The 20,902-nt window shown below is 43.4% G+C and overlaps 1 protein-coding gene and 1 long non-coding RNA gene across 8 annotated transcripts in view; both read left to right on the top strand.

The window, feature by feature from the left end:
• The window catches only part of LOC115104411 (regulatory-associated protein of mTOR), a 219,809-nt gene that overhangs the window by 95,876 nt on the left and 103,031 nt on the right, over positions 1–20,902 (top strand). For all 7 annotated transcript variants that reach the window (XM_065006273.1, XM_065006277.1, XM_065006274.1 and 4 more), the window contains exon 8: positions 9,527–9,586. In XM_065006273.1, the coding sequence (XP_064862345.1) occupies positions 9,527–9,586 (60 nt within the window). The remainder of the gene's footprint in view (positions 1–9,526; positions 9,587–20,902) is intronic.
• Positions 17,881–20,142, top strand: LOC135563671 (uncharacterized). The gene is made up of 2 exons (XR_010460428.1): positions 17,881–18,380; positions 18,600–20,142. It is a non-coding gene; the product is annotated as an uncharacterized LOC135563671 (long non-coding RNA).

The raw sequence follows: 20,902 nt of genomic DNA, 5'->3' as shown, positions 1-20,902 counted from the left end.
GTGCATGTTCATTAAATGTTTATGGTTCATTGGACAAGCTTGGGAAACCGTGTTCAAACCCTTTACAATGAAGATCTGTGTTATTTAGATTTTTATGAATTATCTTTGAAAGACGGGGTCCTGAAAAAGTTCATTTTTTTTTGTTGCTGAGTTTATATGGGTCAGAGACTTACGTTTTTTCAAAGAAGCAAAAATATAAAACAACAATTACAATTCCCTTCAAGGCTTTTTTATGTTCATTGGAATGTCACCTATGCAATTATATTAGTTATATTCAAGAATAAAGCCAATTCATTTTATTGTGATTCATATGAATGTACCCTAGTAAAATGTCATTCAGCATAACACTAAGTATTAAAAATATATATATATTTTTTTCATAATCACTAGGTTATATATCTATACATTGACTGGCAGAAATATAACTACAAGTAAATATGAATTGCATGATTAAATGTTGTAACCTAGTGAAAACATGGGATAACAAAGCTACTGTCCTTCAGCATAACGGATGACATAGTGGTATATCATGAAACTTTTGTTGTGCTGATACTGAAGGACGGATTTCATACATAAACATATTTAACAGGCAGTTTCTTGGCCACCTATATAAAGTATAATTACCTTGACCTATAAAGGTTATCCGTTTCATATTTAATATAGCTTTTATAAAAAATAACATTAAAAGTATGTTTTCTGTGTTGTACTGAAGGAAATGCGTTTTTGTTACAAAGGTTACTGGAGGGTGAAAAGGTGAAATCATAAAATACTTCAGAGATTTACTCACCTCATCACATTGATACATAATCCAAGATGGCGTAGCATTCAGCCGTCAGTTTTCTTGTCCCGTGTATATATTTCATATATATTTTAAATCTCAATTTCCATCTACGGACTGAACATACTCTCCTGCAGTCTACCTCAGCCAATGTGGTATGGATCTGCATTTTTTTCACTTTGGAACCAGAACCCCCATCAGAAGCTAGCCAGCTTACTAGCTAGTAGTCATTACAGTTAACTCGGACCTCAGCCCAGTCAGTTCCTGCCAGTCTGCACAGGGCGATATCAACCCGGAGCATATCGGACTGCTTTTTATCTACCACATCTCCGGATTCCTTCAGCAAGCTCTGAACCTTTACACCGGATCATTGCAGCTAGCTAGCTGCTATCCGAGTGGCTACTCCAGGCTAACGTCTCTGTCCCGAAGCAAGCACCAGTTGGCCTGGAGCTAGGCCCATCTCCCGGCTACCCGAAGAGGTCCATCAGCCGATTCTTGGGCTACAATACCTATTCTGCCAATTGGCCTGGACCCTTTAACTGCCGACACGGAGCCCCGCCGATCCATTATGACTGGTCTGCCGACGTAACCGTCCGAGGGGGTTTCAACAGGCTCTATCGTTGTGACGTCCCCCGGAGGCCCATCTGCTAGCCTGCTAGCACCGACCCGCTAGCTGTCTGAATCGACTTGTCTCCAGCTCGCCTAGCTACTCACTGGACCCTATGATCACTCGGCTACACATGCCTGTCAATATGCCTTGTCTATTGCTGTTTTGGTTAGTTATTACTGTCTTATTTCACTGTAGAGCCTCCAGCCCTTCTCAATATGCCTTAGCTAGCCCTTTTGTTCCACTCCCCACACATGCGGTGACCTCACCTGGCTTAAATGGTGCCCCTAGAGGAAAAACCTCTCATTGTCACTCAATGCCTAGGTTTACCTCCACTGTACTCACATCCTACCATACCCTTGTCTGTACATTATGCCTTGAATCTATTCTTCCGCGCCCAGACATCTGCTCTTTTTACTCTCTGTACCGAACACACTAGACGACCAGTTCTTATAGCCTTTAGCTATACCCTTATCCTACAGAGGGTCTTCAATGGGCCTTCTTTGTGATGTCACAGTCACATGATTCGCATCATGTGATATGCTTTAAAATGGCTTTTTACCTTTGTTATACTGAATGACATTGAAGCGCAAAAGTTATTCAAGTTTTTAAATATTTGTTAGATACATTATGTCACCCATTATTCTATATATTGTTGCAAACACTAACACAATTATGCCATGGGTGTTCATTTATATTTTTAGGATGAATTTCTACATTTTTCAATGCCTTGTCATTAGAATTTTAACCCGGACAGTTACACTGAAGGACATTGTGACACTTTAGAGCTCAATAACTCCCTTAATTTAGTAGTTTGCAACACAAATATTTCTGGGTCAAAAGAAGGGTAAGAGTTGAGTGGTTTTATTTTATATTTATACATCTTTTTATGTTAAATGAATGGCCTTCGGACACCAAATTTACACGTCTCGTCTTTGACCCATATATAAAATACATTTTCTGGGTGGAAGAAGGCTTTCAGTGTAAAATGTAATGACTAAAACCCAAATATAAAGTGTGTAGAAAGGATAATGAACCTATATATTTTAAAATAATATATTTGAGATCTAACAATTACCAAAATAAAAGCTAGACAGTTAGGGAGAATGCATAGACTTGCTTTCAATGAGAATGACAGATCTATAGCACATTTCTTTGTACATTTGGTCGGGTCGCCCAAAGCTACATATTGCACCTCTCTCCCAAGCAAATTTCCTGCAATTCTATGCATTTTGCCATGGCTGATGCAGTGTTATTTTTCTCAAACAATAAAACCAATAGTGCTAAATTCATTGTTTGGTGAATTTTCTATGCTTCCCATTCTTAAGTTTAATTTTTGTCTTTTATTTTCGTTTTTGTACACCAACTGAAACAAAATACAATATTTTTGGTTATGGAAAATATACTTCAGTGGTCTATAGGTGGTACAAGGATTTTCTACACTACACATTCTTGTTTTGTCATGTAAACTGAAATTAGGTGAACCATTTGAAGTTTTGCAACCAGGAAATTGCGGTGCAATGCCTGCATAGTTCCTAACAGCTGTCATTCGAATACCATACAGCATTGTGAAGTGGAGAACCTGAGCTCTGACGTCTTGTATAGCATGTTACAGTACTGCCACTCCATTCCAATTTAGGCGCTTATCAATTACAAATCTGCCATTTTTTTAATACTCAAATATGGGAAGGGCTACCAATCAGGAAGAGTTCGGTACTGAAAGACCACTGCATTATTTGATCTCTTATTCTGTGAACTACAATACCCAGCTTACCCTTTTCCATCTCCTGCTAAAGTAGTAGTGTTGTAGTTTGAATGGATATTTGGGTGTGTTTTTATGTGAATGACTCTTAGTGTTTGGCACTGTTCGGGGTTCAGACAGTGACAATTCTAGTACAAAAAAGTATTGGCAAGAATTCTGCAAAGTCACGCACACACATAACGTGCAAAGTCTCATCACTCTAACATATTGTTTTTCTATCAATGGTGTAGTATAGCTTAATGGGTAAGTCAAATCGCAGTTTCTGAAAAAAAGTGAGACTGGAGTAGACGTTTCCTCTTTGTCAATTATCTTTTCATGCTCAAAGGATCCATTATAGTGAGTGCGATGCATTGGCGTACAATAATACCATTGGGGAAGGAAGACATTTGTTAGGCACATAATTCACATTTCTTTGCAATTTTCATTCTTTGGTTGAGACATTTAAACTGAGGTCTCGGGGGTAGGTTTTCCATTTCCCTTTCATTATACATCTCTCTTGGTATTTGTATTGTGTCTTGGTTCAATTTCAACCCCAACATCTAATATTATCATGGCCACCTAATCCTTTGTTCCCAATTGGCTCGTTTGACTACTCAACTTCTGGTAGAAATAAAGGTCAGTGATGAAATAATAACGGTAGATAATATTTATATAGCCAAGTACCAAATTGCTTAAGGATTTGATAGTCTTTGAGTAAAGCTATTGGATGGGTCATAACAAAGAATGATTTCCAATACCAGAAATATCCATTCAGCCCTGTCTCGAAACTGCAGTGAAATCTGCCTCTCTATTTCTGTAGATCTACCTCTCTCCCTTCCATGCTGAAAGAGACATCTGCTTCTCTCCTTGGCTAAGTGCATTCAGCACTGCAGTGAGAAAAACAGACGAACAGGCTCACTAAGTCGTGATGGCTTACCTCTGCTTCCAAACCTGCAATTTAAAAATAAAATAAAAGCAGAGGGAAGAGGAAAAAAAGAGGGAGGTGGAATGAGAGACAAAAAACTAATATAGGAAGAGTGAGAGTCAGAAAGAGGGGTTCCTTGCTCACCAGAGCAGAAAATCATTACTGATAGAGCACTATCTTCAAGGGCTTTCCCCAATGTTGAGAGAGAGGGTGGCTACGGCAATGGAGGGGGAAAGGAGAAGAGCAGAGATGGTGAGGAGACAGGAAAGGATGGAACAAGAGGGGATGAAAAGGAAGGGAAAGGTATGAGGGAGGAAAGGAGGAAGGAATGGAGAAATGAGGGGAAAAGAAAGAAGGGTGAGAAAGATCTGAGGAGGTTGGAATGAAGGGGAGAAGGAGGGTTAAATAAGGAAAGGAAATGAGGATAGTGATTCTTGAGGGACTCAGCATGCTTATCAGATGGTTAGGAGCCAGTCATGACCCCGTGTGACTGTGAGGAGCTGAGAAGCACCATCTTCCTGCTGAATCTTTAAACAAGACTCCGGTTCTGCTGCCAACACCTTGACAGGTGACTGCCTGAATATCCTGGAACTCTCCTCACGCCAACTCCACCACCTGGACATTGTGTGTGTTAGCTAAGGAAGCCTAGGACTCACGCAAGTACACACCGACATACTCAGTCACACACACATAACAGAAAAAGAAAGCACACAAATGTGCATGCTTGTGTGTGTGCACGTGAGACCTTAACTTCCCTCTTGAAAACTTGGACAGCCTTTCCAGCAACCTCAAGTATCTTCTTGTCATTATCTATGATGCTTTGCATGACGGTACACCTTCAAAAGGCAATGCACTGATCAATTCTGAATGAAAATGCGTCAGCATGGAGCTGCATTATCTGGTCTTACATTCCTTTCATTTGCCTAGATATCTGTTGACACACACCAATGTTTTGCACTCGTTTAAAACTAACAAAACTCATTCTCGGTCCTCACATCTCCTTAGCCTATAGGGGGAAGGAGGAAACAAGTGAGGGTGGAACACACACACACTTCCTGTACAATCTCTGTAGCGTGGACTCAATATGGGAAAAGTTAATGGGACTGTACTCTTTCCTCTTTGTCCTTGTCTGTGGTGACATCACAATGGGGAAGCAAAGCATTGCTTAACTTCATGTTCTATGACCTTGCGGTCGTACTGTACATTCAGCTTTGTTTCAACAGACCTAAACGGGAATGTAATGGGTGCAGGAAGTAGAGTTTTTCCTCATAAAACCTCATAATGCCTCAGAACACTTTAACTACCTCAGACTACCTTCACGGCCCTGTGCGAAAACACATTGCCGTTCTGAATGCATCTCTGCATTTTCAAAATTCTATAGCAATGCATAGACCTTTTGAAATAAAATATATTTTCTTCCAACCCGAGGGCCTTGAACCAGATCCAATAATATACATGATACATATACGGCTCTGCCCTCGAACCATAGAAATTAATAAAGATAGGTTATGCCTTGAACATCCTTGAGACGTAAGCCCTGAATCTACTGGGACGGTGTTTCTCTGTATGAATAACCATTTAGCCTTTAATAGTGTAGATCTCATTAGAGATCGACCGATTATGATTTTTCAACGCCTATACCGATTATTGGATGACCAAAAAAATGCAGATACCGATTAATCGGCCAATTTTTATATATTTGTAATAATGACAATTATAACAATACTGAATGAACAATGAACACTTTATTTTAACTTAATATAATACATAAATAAATAATAACATGTTCAATTTGGTTTAAATGATGCAACAACAGTGTTGGAGAAGAAAGTAAAAGTGCAGTATGTGCCATGTAAAAAAAGCTAACATCTAAGTTCCTTGCTCAGAACATGAGAACATATGAAAGCTGGTGGTTCCTTTTAACATGAGTCTTCAATATTCCCACTTAAGACGTTTTAGGGTGTAGTTATTATAGGAATTATAGGACTATTTCTCTCTATACCATTTATTTCATTTCCCATCGACGATTGAATGGATGGAGCGGGAAGCCAGAAGAGGGAAAGGATGGAGCGGGAAGAGGGAAAGGATGGAGCGGGAAGCCAGAAGAGGGAAAGGATGGAGCGGGAAGCCAGAAGAGGGAAAGGATGGAGCGGGAAGCCAGAAGAGGGAAAGGATGGAGCGGGAAGCCAGAAGAGGGAAAGGATGGAGCGGGAAGCCAGAAGAGGGAAAGGATGGAGCGGGAAGAGGGAAAGGATGAAGCGGGAAGCCAGAAGAGGGAAAGGATGGAGCGGGAAGCCAGAAGAGGGAAAGGATGGAGCGGGAAGCCAGAAGAGGGAAAGGATGGAGCGGGAAGAGGGAAAGGATGAAGCGGGAAGCCAGAAGAGGGAAAGGATGGAGCGGGAAGCCAGAAGAGGGAAAGGATGGAGCGGGAAGCCAGAAGCTGGAAAGGATGGAGCGGGAAGCCAGAAGAGGGAATGGATGGAGCGGGAAGCCAGAAGAGGAAAAGGATGGAGCGGGAAGCCAGAAGAGGGAAAGAGTTGGAGGACAGGAGGAGGGAAGCAGATGGTGAAGGAGAGACAAAAAATAGAGGCATATAGAGAATTGGAAACTTAGTAGACGATAACGACTTGGGGTTTGGAGACGTGTAAAATGGAGAAGGGGAGTGGAGGACAGACTGAGGGATTTGGGGTTGGGAGACATGAACACATTCAGAAGGAGAATGTGATGGAGCGAGAGACCGAAGGACGGAGAAGGGAATGGAAGTAGAGCCGCATCGAAGGAAAGATGGAGACAGAGGGAGTTTGGGGAGAGGTGATTGGGGGATGTAATGAGCTGTAGCAGACAGTCGGCTCCGAGGGGACCAACCGAGACGCTCCGCTCCGCTCCTCCCTCTACGACCTAGTTTGGGATCCCACCGAGAGGTAGCCGTCTCGCACAGGACCCACACACACTCTTCCTCGCTCTCTCGTTCTGTCTCGTTCTCTCTCTCTCTCTCCCAAGCACGTACGCACAGACATACTCACACGGACCCCCAGTACCACTCCACAAGTTATCTCCACTCCACACTTCTCTCTAGTACAGTATGTCCTCTGACACCCTTCTCCATCTCTTCTCTGTTTGTTATGGCTGTGGATCAAAGTCTCATCTCCTCATGTGTGCTTTGGGAACACTTCAGGCGAGAAGTCCCTTCTCTCTCTCCATCTCTGTCTCTCATTCTGTCTATATTGCCTTGTCTCTGTTCATGTTCCATGTCCTATTTGAGGAGACTCTCGTGTGCCACTTTGACCTCTGTCCTAAAAGTTCATTACCACAACACACACAGTGGGAGACCTGTGTAGCGAGCTCACCATCTGAATGTAATGGCCACCTGAGGTTTGTTGTGGGGAGCTGTTACACGGTGTTAGTTTGACCCTGGTCTGTGTACGTGCTTGAATGTCCAGATGAGAACACGTAGGCTGGACAGCTGGTGGTGAGGTTTCTGCATAATTCAAACGTTGGATTTGTGTAATGCGCTCGCATGAGTTCACACACACACACACACACACACACACACACACACACACACACAATCCCGACCTCAGACACACACCTGTGTTCCCCTTGATAATAGTGACTAAGCCCCATCTGCGATCCCAACCCAGCTGCTATATTTGCTGCCTCAGCAGTGCTATATAGTGCCTCTCCTCTCCTCTACCTTTTAAACATCACCCTGCTGTGAACGCACTGGACCTGCTACCAGCCGGGCCAGTCCAAGCACGATGATACCCTCTTCACCGTGGGAGTCACAGTGCGGTCTAAATTAGAGGTCGACCGATTATGATTTTTCAACACTGATACCGATTAATCGGACAATTTTTTTATTTTTTTGTTGTAATAATGACAATTACAACAATACTGAACGAACACTTATTTTAACGTAATATAATACATCAATAAAATCAATTTAGCCTCAAATAAATAATGAAACATGTTCAATTTGGTTTAAATAATGCAAAAACAAAGTGTTGGAGAAGAAAGTAAAAGTGCAATATGTGCCACGTAAGAAAGCTATCGTTTAAATTCCTTGCTCAGAACATGAGAATGTATGAAAGCAGGTTGTTCCTTTTATCATGAGTCTTCAATATTCCCAGGTAAGATGTTTTAGGTTGTAGTTATTATAGGAATTATAGGACTATTTCCCTCTATACCATTTGTATTTCATTAACCTTTGACTATTGGATGTTCTTATAGGCACTATAGTATTGCCAGTGTAACAGTATAGCTTCTGTCCCTCTCCTCGCTCCTACCTGGGCTCGAACCAGGAACACATCGACAACAGCCACCATCGAAGCAGCGTTACCCATGCAGAGCAAGGGGAACAACCACTCCAAGTTTCAGAGCGAGTGATGTTTGAAACACTGTTAGCGTTAACTTGCCGCTAACTAGCTAGCCATTTCACATAGGTTACACCTGCCAAATCCTGGGAGTTGATAGGCTTGAAGTCATAAACAGCACAATGCTTGAAGCACAGCGAGGGGCTACTGGCAAAACGCACGAAAGTCCTGTTTGAATGAATGCTTACGAGCCTGCTGGTGCCTACCATCGCTCAGTCAGACTGCTCTATCAAATCATAGGCTTAATTATAACATAATAACACACAGAAATATGAGCCTTAGGTCATTAATATGGTCGAATCCGGAAAGTATCATCTCGAAAACAAGACGTTTATTCTTTCAGTGAAATACGGAACCGTTCTGTATTTTAACTAACGGGTGGCATCCCTAAGTCTAAATATTCCTGTTACATTGCACATTGCACAATCAATTATATGCAACGCAGGACACGCTAGATAAACTAGTAATATCAACCATGTGTAGTTAACTAGTGATTATGATTGATTGTTTTTTATAAGATAAGTTTACGGTAATGCTAGCTAGCAACTTACAATGTAATCAGGTGGTTAGAGCGTTGGACTAGTTAACTGTAAGGTTGCAAGATTGAATCCCCCGAGGTGAAAATCTGTCATTCTGCCCCCAACGAGGCAGTTAACCCGTTCCTAGGCCGTCATTGAAAATAAGAATGTGTTCTTAACTGACTTGCCTAGTAAAATAAAGATTGTCCAAAAATACAATTCGATTGTTATGAAAACTTGAAATCGGCCTTAATTAATCGGCCATTCCGATTAATCAGTCGACCTCTAGTCTAAATAGACCTGGATATACCCTGCATGTATCCCTTTGTGACCTGACCCTCACCTAAACCTCTAGTTCAAAGACCTTATGCTATGCAATTGAAAGTTACTTGTTGTTTCTGTGATATCAAACTTCTTTTCACTGTGAAAACAAAAACGTTTGTGGTTGACACGGCAATGCTTCCATGCAAACGTTCAGCGCTTTACAGATGAATTAAGACCTGAAGCATTTTTTTTTTTTATATAGCACTTTTGTTTGCTTTCTTGCTGCCCTGATTGGACTGGACCTCTGTTTGTGTCCCCAGGTTTTGCATGCAGAAAAGTGCCAAGCTGGTGCCAGGAGTGACGTTGGACCTCATTGAGAAGTAAGTACCGCTGTGGCAACTCTCCCACTTTCATTTCTGCTTCCTTTACTTTATATTGCTATTCTTCTTTTGTTCTTTCAGTGAGTAGTGTAGTTTGGACCGATTTTTAAAGCCCTTACTTTTTCTTTTGTAAAGACCTGTTTTTTTTGTGTTTTTTTTAATGGATGGATTTGAGTATGTTCTTGTTGTGAGTGATGCAAATGTGCCAGATAAAAGGACGTACAGATGCAATTCCATGTTTTGAGAACATCGAAGGCAACTTGCAGCACCTGGAGCTCTTTCTCTATCCCAACTACACAGAGAGAGGACGTTCACACGCTGACATAACAGTTAAACAAGAGCCGGCGAGACAAACTTTTCACTACTTCAGATTTGGCGAGTCTTTGTCTGACTCAGGCGCACGTTCTCGCTTTCCCTCCAAACACACATGCTGGCGTGTAAACGCGAGCATGACTTTCCCTGCAGCTAATTGTGTGACTCAGTCAGCACATGGCCATGATTCCCTCGGTGTGCTCAGTGTTAACCAGGCCAGAATGGACACACACACACAATCTAGTCCTCCTCTAGAGGTTAATTAGTGTGTTTGGCTAAGGGCTAGTAGAGGCTGAGGGTGTCATGGTGCAGACTCACTGGGTGTGTGTGTGTGTTAGGGGCTCACAGTTCATCTAGTAGAACTCTTTTCCCAGTGTGATGCTGATAGTCACGTTTCACTCCTCTCTCTGCCCCTCGCCAGATAGTCACGTTTCACTCCTCTCTCTGCCCCTCGCCAGATAGTCACGTTTCACTCCTCTCTCTGCCCCTCGCCAGATAGTCACGTTTCACTCCTCTCTCTGCCTAGTCTACACCTCTCCAACACTGGAAGTGTGTTTAGGATTGGCTCCAAACTCCAGAGTTGCCTCTCCTGTGCCCCATAACTCAGGCACCTCAGGCGAACCGCAGCCTGTTCCTCTTTCAAACAATCCCCTGTTTTGAAGGAGAGGATACAAGAAGTGTCTCTCTCTCGTCAGGTGGATAAGGTACTCCCTTCCTTCTCTCTTGCTCACTGTATGGCTCTCTCTCTCTCTCTCTCTCTCTCCCTTTGGCATCATGTCTAACTCTCTCGCTCTCTTCCCACCTTCTCTGTAGCTCTCTCTTTTCTCCTCTTCCTCTCGCTTGCTCTCTCTGACGTGTGGAGATGCCCCTGTGGAGGTTAAAAGCTGGTTGAGAAATAACCAGAGAGAGAGCCTTTCAACTAACAATCAGAGAGATCTCTCTTACTTTGCTTCTCTCTCTCTCTCCTCTCTCCACTCTCCTCTCTCCACTCTCTCTCCTCCGCTCTCTCTCCCCTTTTATTCGCCATATCAGTACATCATGGGCCGGTTTTGACAGCTTTGACACCTCTCCCTCCTTACATGTCTCACTGGACTGGAGCGAGGGCTGCGGCGAGAACACATCTAAAGGCACGTCAGGAGGCTCATACGAGCGCCAGTCTTATCGTAGGTTTGTGTCGGAGATTGAGGTCGTGCTGGGAAAACGCTCCCCTCTAAAACACTAGGAAGGTAGCTCTGTCGGCATTCCGACTTGACCCAGATGCAGACCCTGAAGAAATCAAAATGCAGGTCACGTTTGAGAGCTTGTTTTTGGAGTCCTCGTCTCAAGTGAATGTGTAGTCTATTCCGTAGTGTACTCGTTCAGTATCACCTCGTTCAGAGTTGGACACCATCCGCCCCAATGTAATCAGTCCGTGCTGGGAAAGGCTTCCCTTCCGAGTGTGTATTTTTTAAGTGACGACGTGCATCTGACCCAGATGCAGACCAAAAAGAAATCAATGCGAGTGGTATTTCAGAGCTTTGCAGATGTTTTAAGTGGTGAACTAGTTCAAAATCGGACTTCACCCCCAAAAGGTCCAGAGCAGAGTCCAGTGCAGAGCAACAGAAGCGCTAATTCATCATGGCCTGTAGCCGTTCCTCTCTTAACAATCACCCAACACCATACCATGTGTGGTTGCCAATGTGCTGCAATGGCAAAAACACCACTTTCAGAGAGACTGATTGTTTTAGACCGGTTGCTCTGTCTTCTGACGGGCCTGTTCTGTTGGGTCCATAGCAGAGTTCACACCTTGTCACAACACTTGTTTAAAGGACCTTCTCATTTACCTCTGTCTGGAACTTTAAACACGGCTGGTTTTGGTGGCAGTCTCTAAAATGGTTATTGGTCACTCAAAAAACAAACAAAAAAGTGATATCTGAACGCTGTAACGTTGCATCCCCCTGAACAGGCCCCAGGCGTATTAGTGCGGAGTTGGATCAGAACCCTGAACACACGCTGTGTGGTTCTCCAGGACCGGGGTTTTAGACAGCTCTAATAAGGAGTGTTGCTGAAGCGTTAGCTTCCCGAAGGCTGAGCTGTATCAGTGTGTGTTTCAGCGCTGGGCCCCAGGACATGCTGACATTTACCTCCCAGCTGAGTTTGTGACTCAGTCAGCACATGGCCATGACTCCCTCCGTGTGTTCAGTGTTAACCGGCCATAATGGACACACACACACACACTTTCTGCTCAGAGGGCCAAAATGTTGCATATCAACAGCCGACCCCCATTACATAAGACTAAGTCACTGCAAAGAACTTAAACCAACTAATAATTATTTACTTCTCTCCCCCCCACACACACACACACACACACACACTCACTCCTACATACACACTTATTGCAAAAGGATCTTAGATAAGAGATTGAGTCACGATTCTAAACCATGTCAGTTTTCGTGACTAATACTTCACTCAGATGCAATGTAATGTTTGTTGTTTATTTCCCATCTTTTGACTTCACTCCTACAACAGCCAAGCTGCCTCCTGATCAGGGATGATCCTTTCTTTTCAGGAAACACTGCTTTTCTTTTCATCTCCCCACAACTCTGTTTTCCCACTGCATGGGAATGGTATGGGAACCCTATGAGCTTTGAGCATGGATTCTCCCCCAGACTCCCTGGAGGGGTGCGGTGCTCGTCTAGCCCCCTGCTGGGTCTCTTTAGGGGTCTCTAAGTAGGGCAGGGCTGTGCGCATCATGCTTAGTCACTTGGCTTATTATTTTGTTATTTCACGTGACTTTAGTCACCTGAGAGACTTGGGAACTCAGCGGTGACACTGGCACACTCTACCTTTAGGAAAACAATAGTAACAAGTCGATTCAAATGAGTGAAAATGGAAAACATCTATGCTGTAGCTGGTATGACAGGTAACAATTAGGGTTGGAAACAGATGTTATACTTTGACCAGGATATCCATTAATTCCTTCCTTACCTCTGTGTCCCCTTGAACAAAAAGAAAAACCAATTGACCTCTACTTTTTTTGGTACACAGGTTGTCCCGTCCGGGATGCTAAATGTTTCCTCTTTGGTGCTTCACGATGTTGCCAATCACTGTTGGCAGGAACACCCAGTACTCAGTGCTTTTACTCCACAGGGCCACCAGCCGTTCATCTAAACGGTAATGGGATGTTGTAGGTTGTATCGTTTGTCCTTAACAGGTCTCTCCCCTAGCCAAACAAGCTTTGGAAGCTTTGTGTTAGTAAATAATACTGGTAGGGTAGGTTTTACGGAATTATTGACAATCAATTGTTTACCTCAAGCAGGAACCCCCCCAGTCTCTCGGAGTCCAGGTTATGGCAGAACCATGTAGTCTTCCTTTTCCTCTGTTCTAATGCATTTAGCAGAGTGAGTGAGTGTGTGTTGTCAGTACTGACTGTGCATGTGTGTTAGGCCAGATGAATGGGGGCAGTGGGTGAGCTCTTGTGGGGTTTAGCAGGTCTGAATGGGAAAGAGGAATGGGGTTTCTTTGATGCTCTGACACACTGCTCTTTCACATGAGCGATGCCTTGTTGGTTCAGTGCAGCTCCTCAGCGTCCTCTCTGGGCACTGTGTGTGTGAGCTTTCTTTAGTGTGTGTGTGTGTGTGTGTGTGTGTCTCAGGATATACCCAGGGAGATGGGGTAAGCCATTCGTTCCACTGTCTATTTCCCCCTTCCTCCTTGTACTCCACTGAGGGGGTCATAAAGCGTCATGGGGGGCCGGCGGCCCAGTCAACACATCACCATCAACACAGCCAGGCCTCTATTGATCTACACTACACACACTGGGGCTGTCAGGAGTCATCATTAGACCACACACACCACATGCTGTACATTGTTTTACATTTTGTTCATTTAGCAGACGCTCTTATCCAGAGCGTTTTAGGGTTAAGGTGACTTGCTCAAGGGCAAATTGATGCATTTTTCACCTAGTCGGCTCAGGGTTTCGAAGCAGCATCTTTTCGGTTACTGGTCCAACGCTCTTATCCGCTAGGCTACCTGTCGACACACACACGGACGGACAGAGCAGGAGATCAGGGGACTAACTAGTGTGACTGAGCAGGAGATCAATGTGGGGACCCAAGAGGAAACTCCTTATTTGGCATCAACAGGAAGTCCCATCTGAGGACCAAGTTCCGACCAACTTGTGCCATCAGGGGACTGACTAGTGTGACTGAGCAGGAGATCAATGTGGGGACCCAAGAGGAAACTCTTTATTTGGCACCAACCGGAAGTCCCATCTGAGGACCAATTTCCGACCGACTTGTGCCATCAGGGGACTGACTAGTGTAGGCTATTGTTTAGGGTACAAGGGGAAGATGGATTCTAATCTAGATAACTGGCAAAGTTTGTATTGGTAGAACCGCCTGGCCTTTCAGCCTATCAGTACCCGCTAGAGAACATTGCCGGGCATCCTCTTTAGCATATGCATCAGATGCATATTAACCTGCAAGGTGCACAAACAAGCTTGATAAATAGAGCATAAACTATTGTAAATGTAGGCCTATAGCCTGTTTTTGTTTCCCTTACAATAAAAACACTACAGTGTAATCCATTTTGATCAACTTCATTTGTATATTTAATTAGTGATAGAGTTATAGTAATTAAGTCCAGTTCCAACTTCATACAGAAACAAAACAATATGATAATATAACCAACCAGGTGCACAGGTGAATTGATTTGCTGTGTTCCTAAACAAAGTCACCAGCGCATGAACAATTGTAAAGGACGAATTGCATAACTAAATATCTGTGGGAATATATATTCATGATCAGATACAATCAACAAATGACTGTTTTTATATCAGACACTGTATTGTGCCCTTATGCGAGTGCCTTTGATTAATACGTAAAACTTTATATTTTATTTTTTATGCTTTGGGTCCACAGTCAGCGCACAGCTTTGGGGCTTTGTGTGAGCAAGCCCCACAAACAAATCGGTTGCACTGCACAGTTTTCATGGGCCTGGCTTCAGTTTGTAAAAGTCCCCCCTGTACCTATCAGACCAAAAGGACTCCACATCATGCTCTTTCCGCCGTTCGCCCCGCGGACATACAAGAGTTCAATAAATGTTTAGAGTTCAGCCATAGACATGTCCCACCTACTGTTTCCTTTTCTATGCACATGAGCAACAGTACCATCTCTGATGTGCTGCAACATCTGCATGTCACAAACTCCTCCCTCTTTTCGACCCAAACCGTGCCGTCCCTCCATCCGACTCTAACTCACCTAGTTCTGCAGCATTTGCAATACTGTCAGTGCGTCCATTCGTTTGGTTCGGCTTGCCATTGTGAACTACACGCTGTGTGTTGTACTCTGTGACTAATTTGACTCTCACCGAGGGGAAATGATATAACCGTTTACAGCCTTTCAGAATAAAATAGACTGCCCACAATTTGTCATCAAAAGTTATAATATAGTTCTAAATTCAATCATCCTCTTCACCCTCATCATTCAGATCAATCAAATTCAATCACCCTCATCAACCAGTTCATTGAAGTCACCATTATCAGTTTATACCTGGTTTCTATTGCCCATTCATCCATTGACGACAGAATTGCATATTTGAACTGTATTATGCTACTGGTTTTTGCGTAGTAGGCAGAGCAAGGCTGCCGCGTGAGTGGTCATGTGCTGAATTCATGGACAGCAGGGATGTTCTTGGGAAAAGTGACATTTTGGAAATAGAGCTGCACCTCTTGAATAGCGAGTTATTTGACCAAGGTAAGTGTAAGAGAAACTGCAGAATATGCTCTTTCTGATACTATTTAGAAATGAAAATGTTTTACCCGCATGTGACTCTGAAGGACGATATGATGAAGTGATGCTCCTTTCCCTGCGTCTGTAAATGCACGTACAGTTTGACAACTGTTATTGTCACTCATCGGATTATTGTCAATTTAATCTTGTCTGTAGTCTTAACTCTCTTAATCTGTGTGAAATTAGTTTGGGTGTAGTTTAGGTGTGGTTTCCATGGGCCGGCTGTGCAGGCCGACTGGCATCGCAAGGATGTGTTTTGCATTGTTCTGAAGGCAGACTGCATCACACAGCATGTTTTCTGTTTCCCTTACAACACATTCGACTAGTAATAGTTACAGTAAATAATAATCCTGTGGCGGCTTCTTTTTACAAAGTAGAACGTAACAGAGAACGGTATCAAGGCGTGCGGTCAAATGATTAACACGACCGCCAACGCTGATGCATAGGCACAACACACACTCAGTACACAGAATCATTCCACTATCGTTCAAAATGAATTCAACCTCTTCACCCTCGTCATTCAGTTAGGCCTCATTTTAAATTTGATTGTGAAGTAACTTGCACAATTATCGCCCATTTCTTCCGTTTGTCATTCATTCAGTGGGCTGGCATCGTTTGCTCGGCTGGACAGAGTCCAGGATATGTTTTACATTATTCTAAAGGCCTACTAGCTTGTTTCAGTCTCCATTACAGGAAAGTTGATTAGTAATAGAGTTATAGTAAATAAAACAGTCCCACAACAGCGTATTTTGACAAAGTACAACTTAAAATAGAATGGTATCAACCCCCAAGGCATGCGGTCAAATGATTTGCTGCTGATAAATGGGCATAACACACACTCTTCATCCCACTATTGTCTTTCTAAACTAAATCAACCTCTTCACCCTCATCATTAGTTAGGCCTCATTTGAATTCAATTGTGAAGTAAGGTGCACAGTTATCCCCCATTTGTCTTTCATTCAGTGGGGAGAGAGTTGCATTAGCACCTGGCTGGGTACCAACATCCTGTCTTGACGGGTTAAGTTGGGAATTGGTGTGGAAACAAACAGGAAAAAAGGCTAAGTATTTTTCTGTTTGTGATTTCAAATTCTGACAAATGAGCAGTGTAAAATACAAACATTTAGGAAAAGTTGGAAGGAACAGGACAACTTTTATTGTGTGCTGATTTTTCCCCCTCAAATGTATTTTCAAAATCAAACGTCAGTGGCCGTTGGCCTACAGTCATTGTAGTGTTAACCCCCTCGCTCCTTTCTCCCTCTCTCCCTCCAGTCCATTAGCCATTAGTCTCTCTCCCTTTAGTTCAGTACTACACTCTCTGCTAGCTAGTCTTTAGCCTTCTCTCTCTCTCGCTCTCTCTCTCAATTTAATTCAAGGGGCTTTATTGGCATGGGAAACATGTTTTTACATTGCCAAAGGAAGTGAGGTAGATAATATACAAAAGTGCTCTCGTGCTCTCTCTCTCCTCTCTCTCGTGCTCTCTCTCTCTCTCTCTCTCTCTCGCTCTCTCTCTCTCTCTCTCGTGCTCTCTCTCTCTCGTGCTCTCTCTCTCTCTCTCGTGCTCTCTCTCTCTCTCGTGCTCTCTCTCTCTCGTGCTCTTCTCTCTCGTGCTCGTTCTCTCTCTCTCTCGTGCTCGTGCTCTCTCTCTCTCGTGCTCTCTCTCGTGCTCTCTCTCTCTCTCTCGTGCTCTCTCTCTCTCTCTCTCTCGTGCTCTCTCTCTCTCTCGTGCTCTCTCTCTCTCTCGTGCTCTCTCTCTCTCTCTCGTGCTGCTCTCTCTCTCTCTCTCTCTCTCTCGTGCTCTCTCTCTCTCTCTCGTGCTCTCTCTCTCTCTCGTGCTCTCTCTCTCTCTCGTGCTCTCTCTCTCTCTCGTGCTCTCTCTCTCTCTCGTGCTCTCTCTCTCTCTCGTGTCTCTCTCTCTCGTGCTCTCTCTCTCTCTCGTGCTCTCTCTCTCTCTCGTGCTCTCTCTCTCTCTCGTGCTCTCTCTCTCTCGTGCTCTCTCTCTCTCTCTCTCGTGCTCTCTCTCTGCTCTCTCTCTCGTGCTCTCTCTCTCTCTCTCTCTCTCTCTGCTCTCTCTTTCTCTCGTGCTCTCTCTCTCGCTCTCTCTCTCGTGCTCTCTCTCTCTCGCTCTCTCTCTCTCTCGTGCTCTCTCTCTCTCTCGTGCTCTCTCTCTCTCTCGCTCTCTCTCTCTCGTGCTCTCTCTCTCTCTCTCTCTCTCTCTCTCTCTCTCTCTCTCGCTCTCTCTCTCTGGTTCAGTAGCCTTTAGTCTTAGCCTCCTCTCCCTCCACTTCTAGCCTCACTGACTGCTCATTATACGACGGGGAGCTGGGAGAGGGGCTGAGGTGATTTTCCTGTGTCGCCGTGTTGATTACCATGGTGCCGCGGATACCGCTCCCGTCTGGGACAAGCAATCCCCACGCTCATTTCCATGGCAATCTCAGGTTTGGAATACTGAGTGATCTGAGACAGGATAGGCTAGTGCTAAAGGAGAGGTTTCCTATTATAGGTCTTTGTGGAGGACTTTGATTCAGATGAAAATTGTGTATGTCTGAGGCAGAGTCCTAAATTGCACCCTATGAAGTAAGGCTATAGCGATTAGAACTTTTTGAGGTCGTTTCGTTTCGATTGTTAAAAAATAATCACTGTTTTTGGTTTCTATTTATTTATTTAGACATGAAATTCCGGGTCGAATGCTGTTTCACATAATACAACAATGAGTAAGTTCCATGGTGACTGCCCATTACTATTTATCACTTATTAACTGTTTTTTCACGTTACTTTAATAAAATATTAGATTTATTTAACTTTATTTCATTCCAAGTCGTCTCATCTCTATAAAGCTGCTGCCTATGCTGTCTGACAAAAATACATGTTTTAGTAGTTCTTCAAAGTAAATAAGGCTGAATAACAACTATCAATCAATCATGTATTTTCAGGCTCGCGAAGCAACTGCCTTCGATCCCTCTCGACCACGCCTCGATCAGACCGTCAACGTCCTAGCAGTCAAAACATCTTTCCTTTCAACCCATGTTTACCAGATGTGTGCAACAACAGTGCAACATTCACCTTCTGCTACTGTTTCTATCAAGTCGTTACATACAGTTTGATGTGCACTGGAACTACCTCTGCAACACAATGCTGCAAGCCAAACAAGCCAAACAAGCCAAACACAGCATTCTATTAGAAATGAATATGCGTCTGGTGGAGCAAAACGCAATGACGCTGTCGGTCTGAGTAAGGCGCCAGTCTCCATGTCCTGCTCCGCACAGACCACACAAGTTGAAGCGGGCGCGTTAATGGATTATGGTCATTGTAGTTAATTACCACGTCTTCTGTGCTAAACTATGCACACTGAATAAAAATATAAACGCGATATGTCAAAGTGTTGGTCCCATGTTTCATGAGCTGAAATAAAAGATCCCAGACATGTTCCATACGCACAAAAAGCTTACTTCTCTCAATTTGTGCTCAATTTTGTTTACATCCCTGTTAGTGAGCATTTCTCCTTTGCCAAGATAATCCTTCCATGTGGCATATCAAGAAGCCGATTTAAACGGCATGATCATTACACAGGTGCACCTTGTACTGGAGACAAAAGCCCACTGAAATCTGCAGTTTAGTGTCACAACACAATGCCACGGATGAGTCAAGTTTTGAGGGAGTGTGCAATTGGCATGCTGACTGCAGGAATGTCCACCAGAGCTGTTGCCAGAAATTGTAATGTACATTTCTCTAAGCTGCCTCCAAAGTCGTTTTTAGAGAATTTGGCAGTATGTCCAACTGGCCTCACAATGGCAGATCACGTGTATGGCGTTGTGTCGGCAAGTGGCTTGCTGATGTCAATGTTGTGATCAGAGTGCCCCATGCTGGTGGTGGGGTTATGGTATAGGCAGGCCTAAGCTACGGACAATGAACACAATTTCATTTTATCGATGGCAATTTGAATGCACACAGATACCGTGACGAGATCCTGAGGCCCATTGTCGTGCCATTCATCTGCAGCGATCACCTCATGTTTCAGCATGATAATGCACAGCACCATGTTGCAAGTATCTGTACTCAATTCCTGGAAGCTGGAAATAATCCAGTTCTTCCATGGCCTGCATACTCACCAGACATGTCACCCATTGAGCATGTTTGGGATGCTCTGGATCCACGTGTACGACTGCGTATTCCAGTTCCCGCCAATATCCAGTAACTTTGCACGGCCATTAAAGAGGATTGGGACTATATTCCACAGGCCACAATCAACAGCCTGATCAACTCTATGAAAAGGTGATGTTGCGCTGCATGAGACAAATGGTGGTCACACCAGATACTGACTGGTTTTCTGATGCCACGCCCCTATTTTAGGGTATCTGTGACCAACATCATCTGTAGTCCCAGTTATGTGAAATCCTTTGATTAGGGCTTAATTAATTTATTTTTATTGATTCATGTTCTTATATGAACTGTAACTCAGTAAAATCTTTGAAATTGTTTCATGTTCCGCCTATATTTTTTTGTTCAGTATAAAAGATTGGCCTGTTGGAAACTACAACTCCCTACAACATCACACAGTTCAGACTTGGTGATTCATCTCTACAAACTGCACATCGAGCTCAGGAAGAAGAAAAAAACACAACGAAATGGATATCAAATCGTAGAACGGACGTTAGTTGTTTAAAAAATGAAAAATAATTGCTTAGCGCTACTATATAGTGCAATATTTTAGTGCTTAAATGTGCATATAATCTGCGGTGCTTTCCCATCAAGTCTAACGACAGACCGTTTTAAAGTGTTATTGTAGTTTGATGCCACTGAAATGAATAGCTCTATATGTTAATTAGACTGATGAAATGGATGTATTATAGATATAGAACACTGAAATACAATGAGTGTACAAAATATTCGGAACACCTGCTCCCTCCATGACATAGACTGCCAAGGTGAATCCAGGTGAAAGCTATGATCCCTTATTGATGTTACTTGTTAAATCCACTTCAATCAGTGTCGATCAAGGAAGAGACCAATTTAAAAATGATTTTTAAGCCTTGACACAATTGAAACATGGATTGTGTGGGTCTGTGCCATTCGGAGTGTGAATGGGTATGATAAAAATTTTAAGTGCCTTTGAACGGGGTATGGTTGTAGGTGCCAGGTGCACCGGTTTGTCAAGAACTGCAACGCTGCTGGGGTTTTCACACTCAACAGGTTCCTGTGTGTATCAAGAATGGTCCACCACCCTTAGGACATCCAG

The sequence above is a fragment of the Oncorhynchus nerka genome, linkage group LG21 (assembly GCF_034236695.1).
Source record: "Oncorhynchus nerka isolate Pitt River linkage group LG21, Oner_Uvic_2.0, whole genome shotgun sequence".
Taxonomy (NCBI): domain Eukaryota; kingdom Metazoa; phylum Chordata; class Actinopteri; order Salmoniformes; family Salmonidae; genus Oncorhynchus; species Oncorhynchus nerka.
Note: the sequence above shows the minus strand (reverse complement) of the source record. Positions and strands in the feature narration are given on the sequence as shown.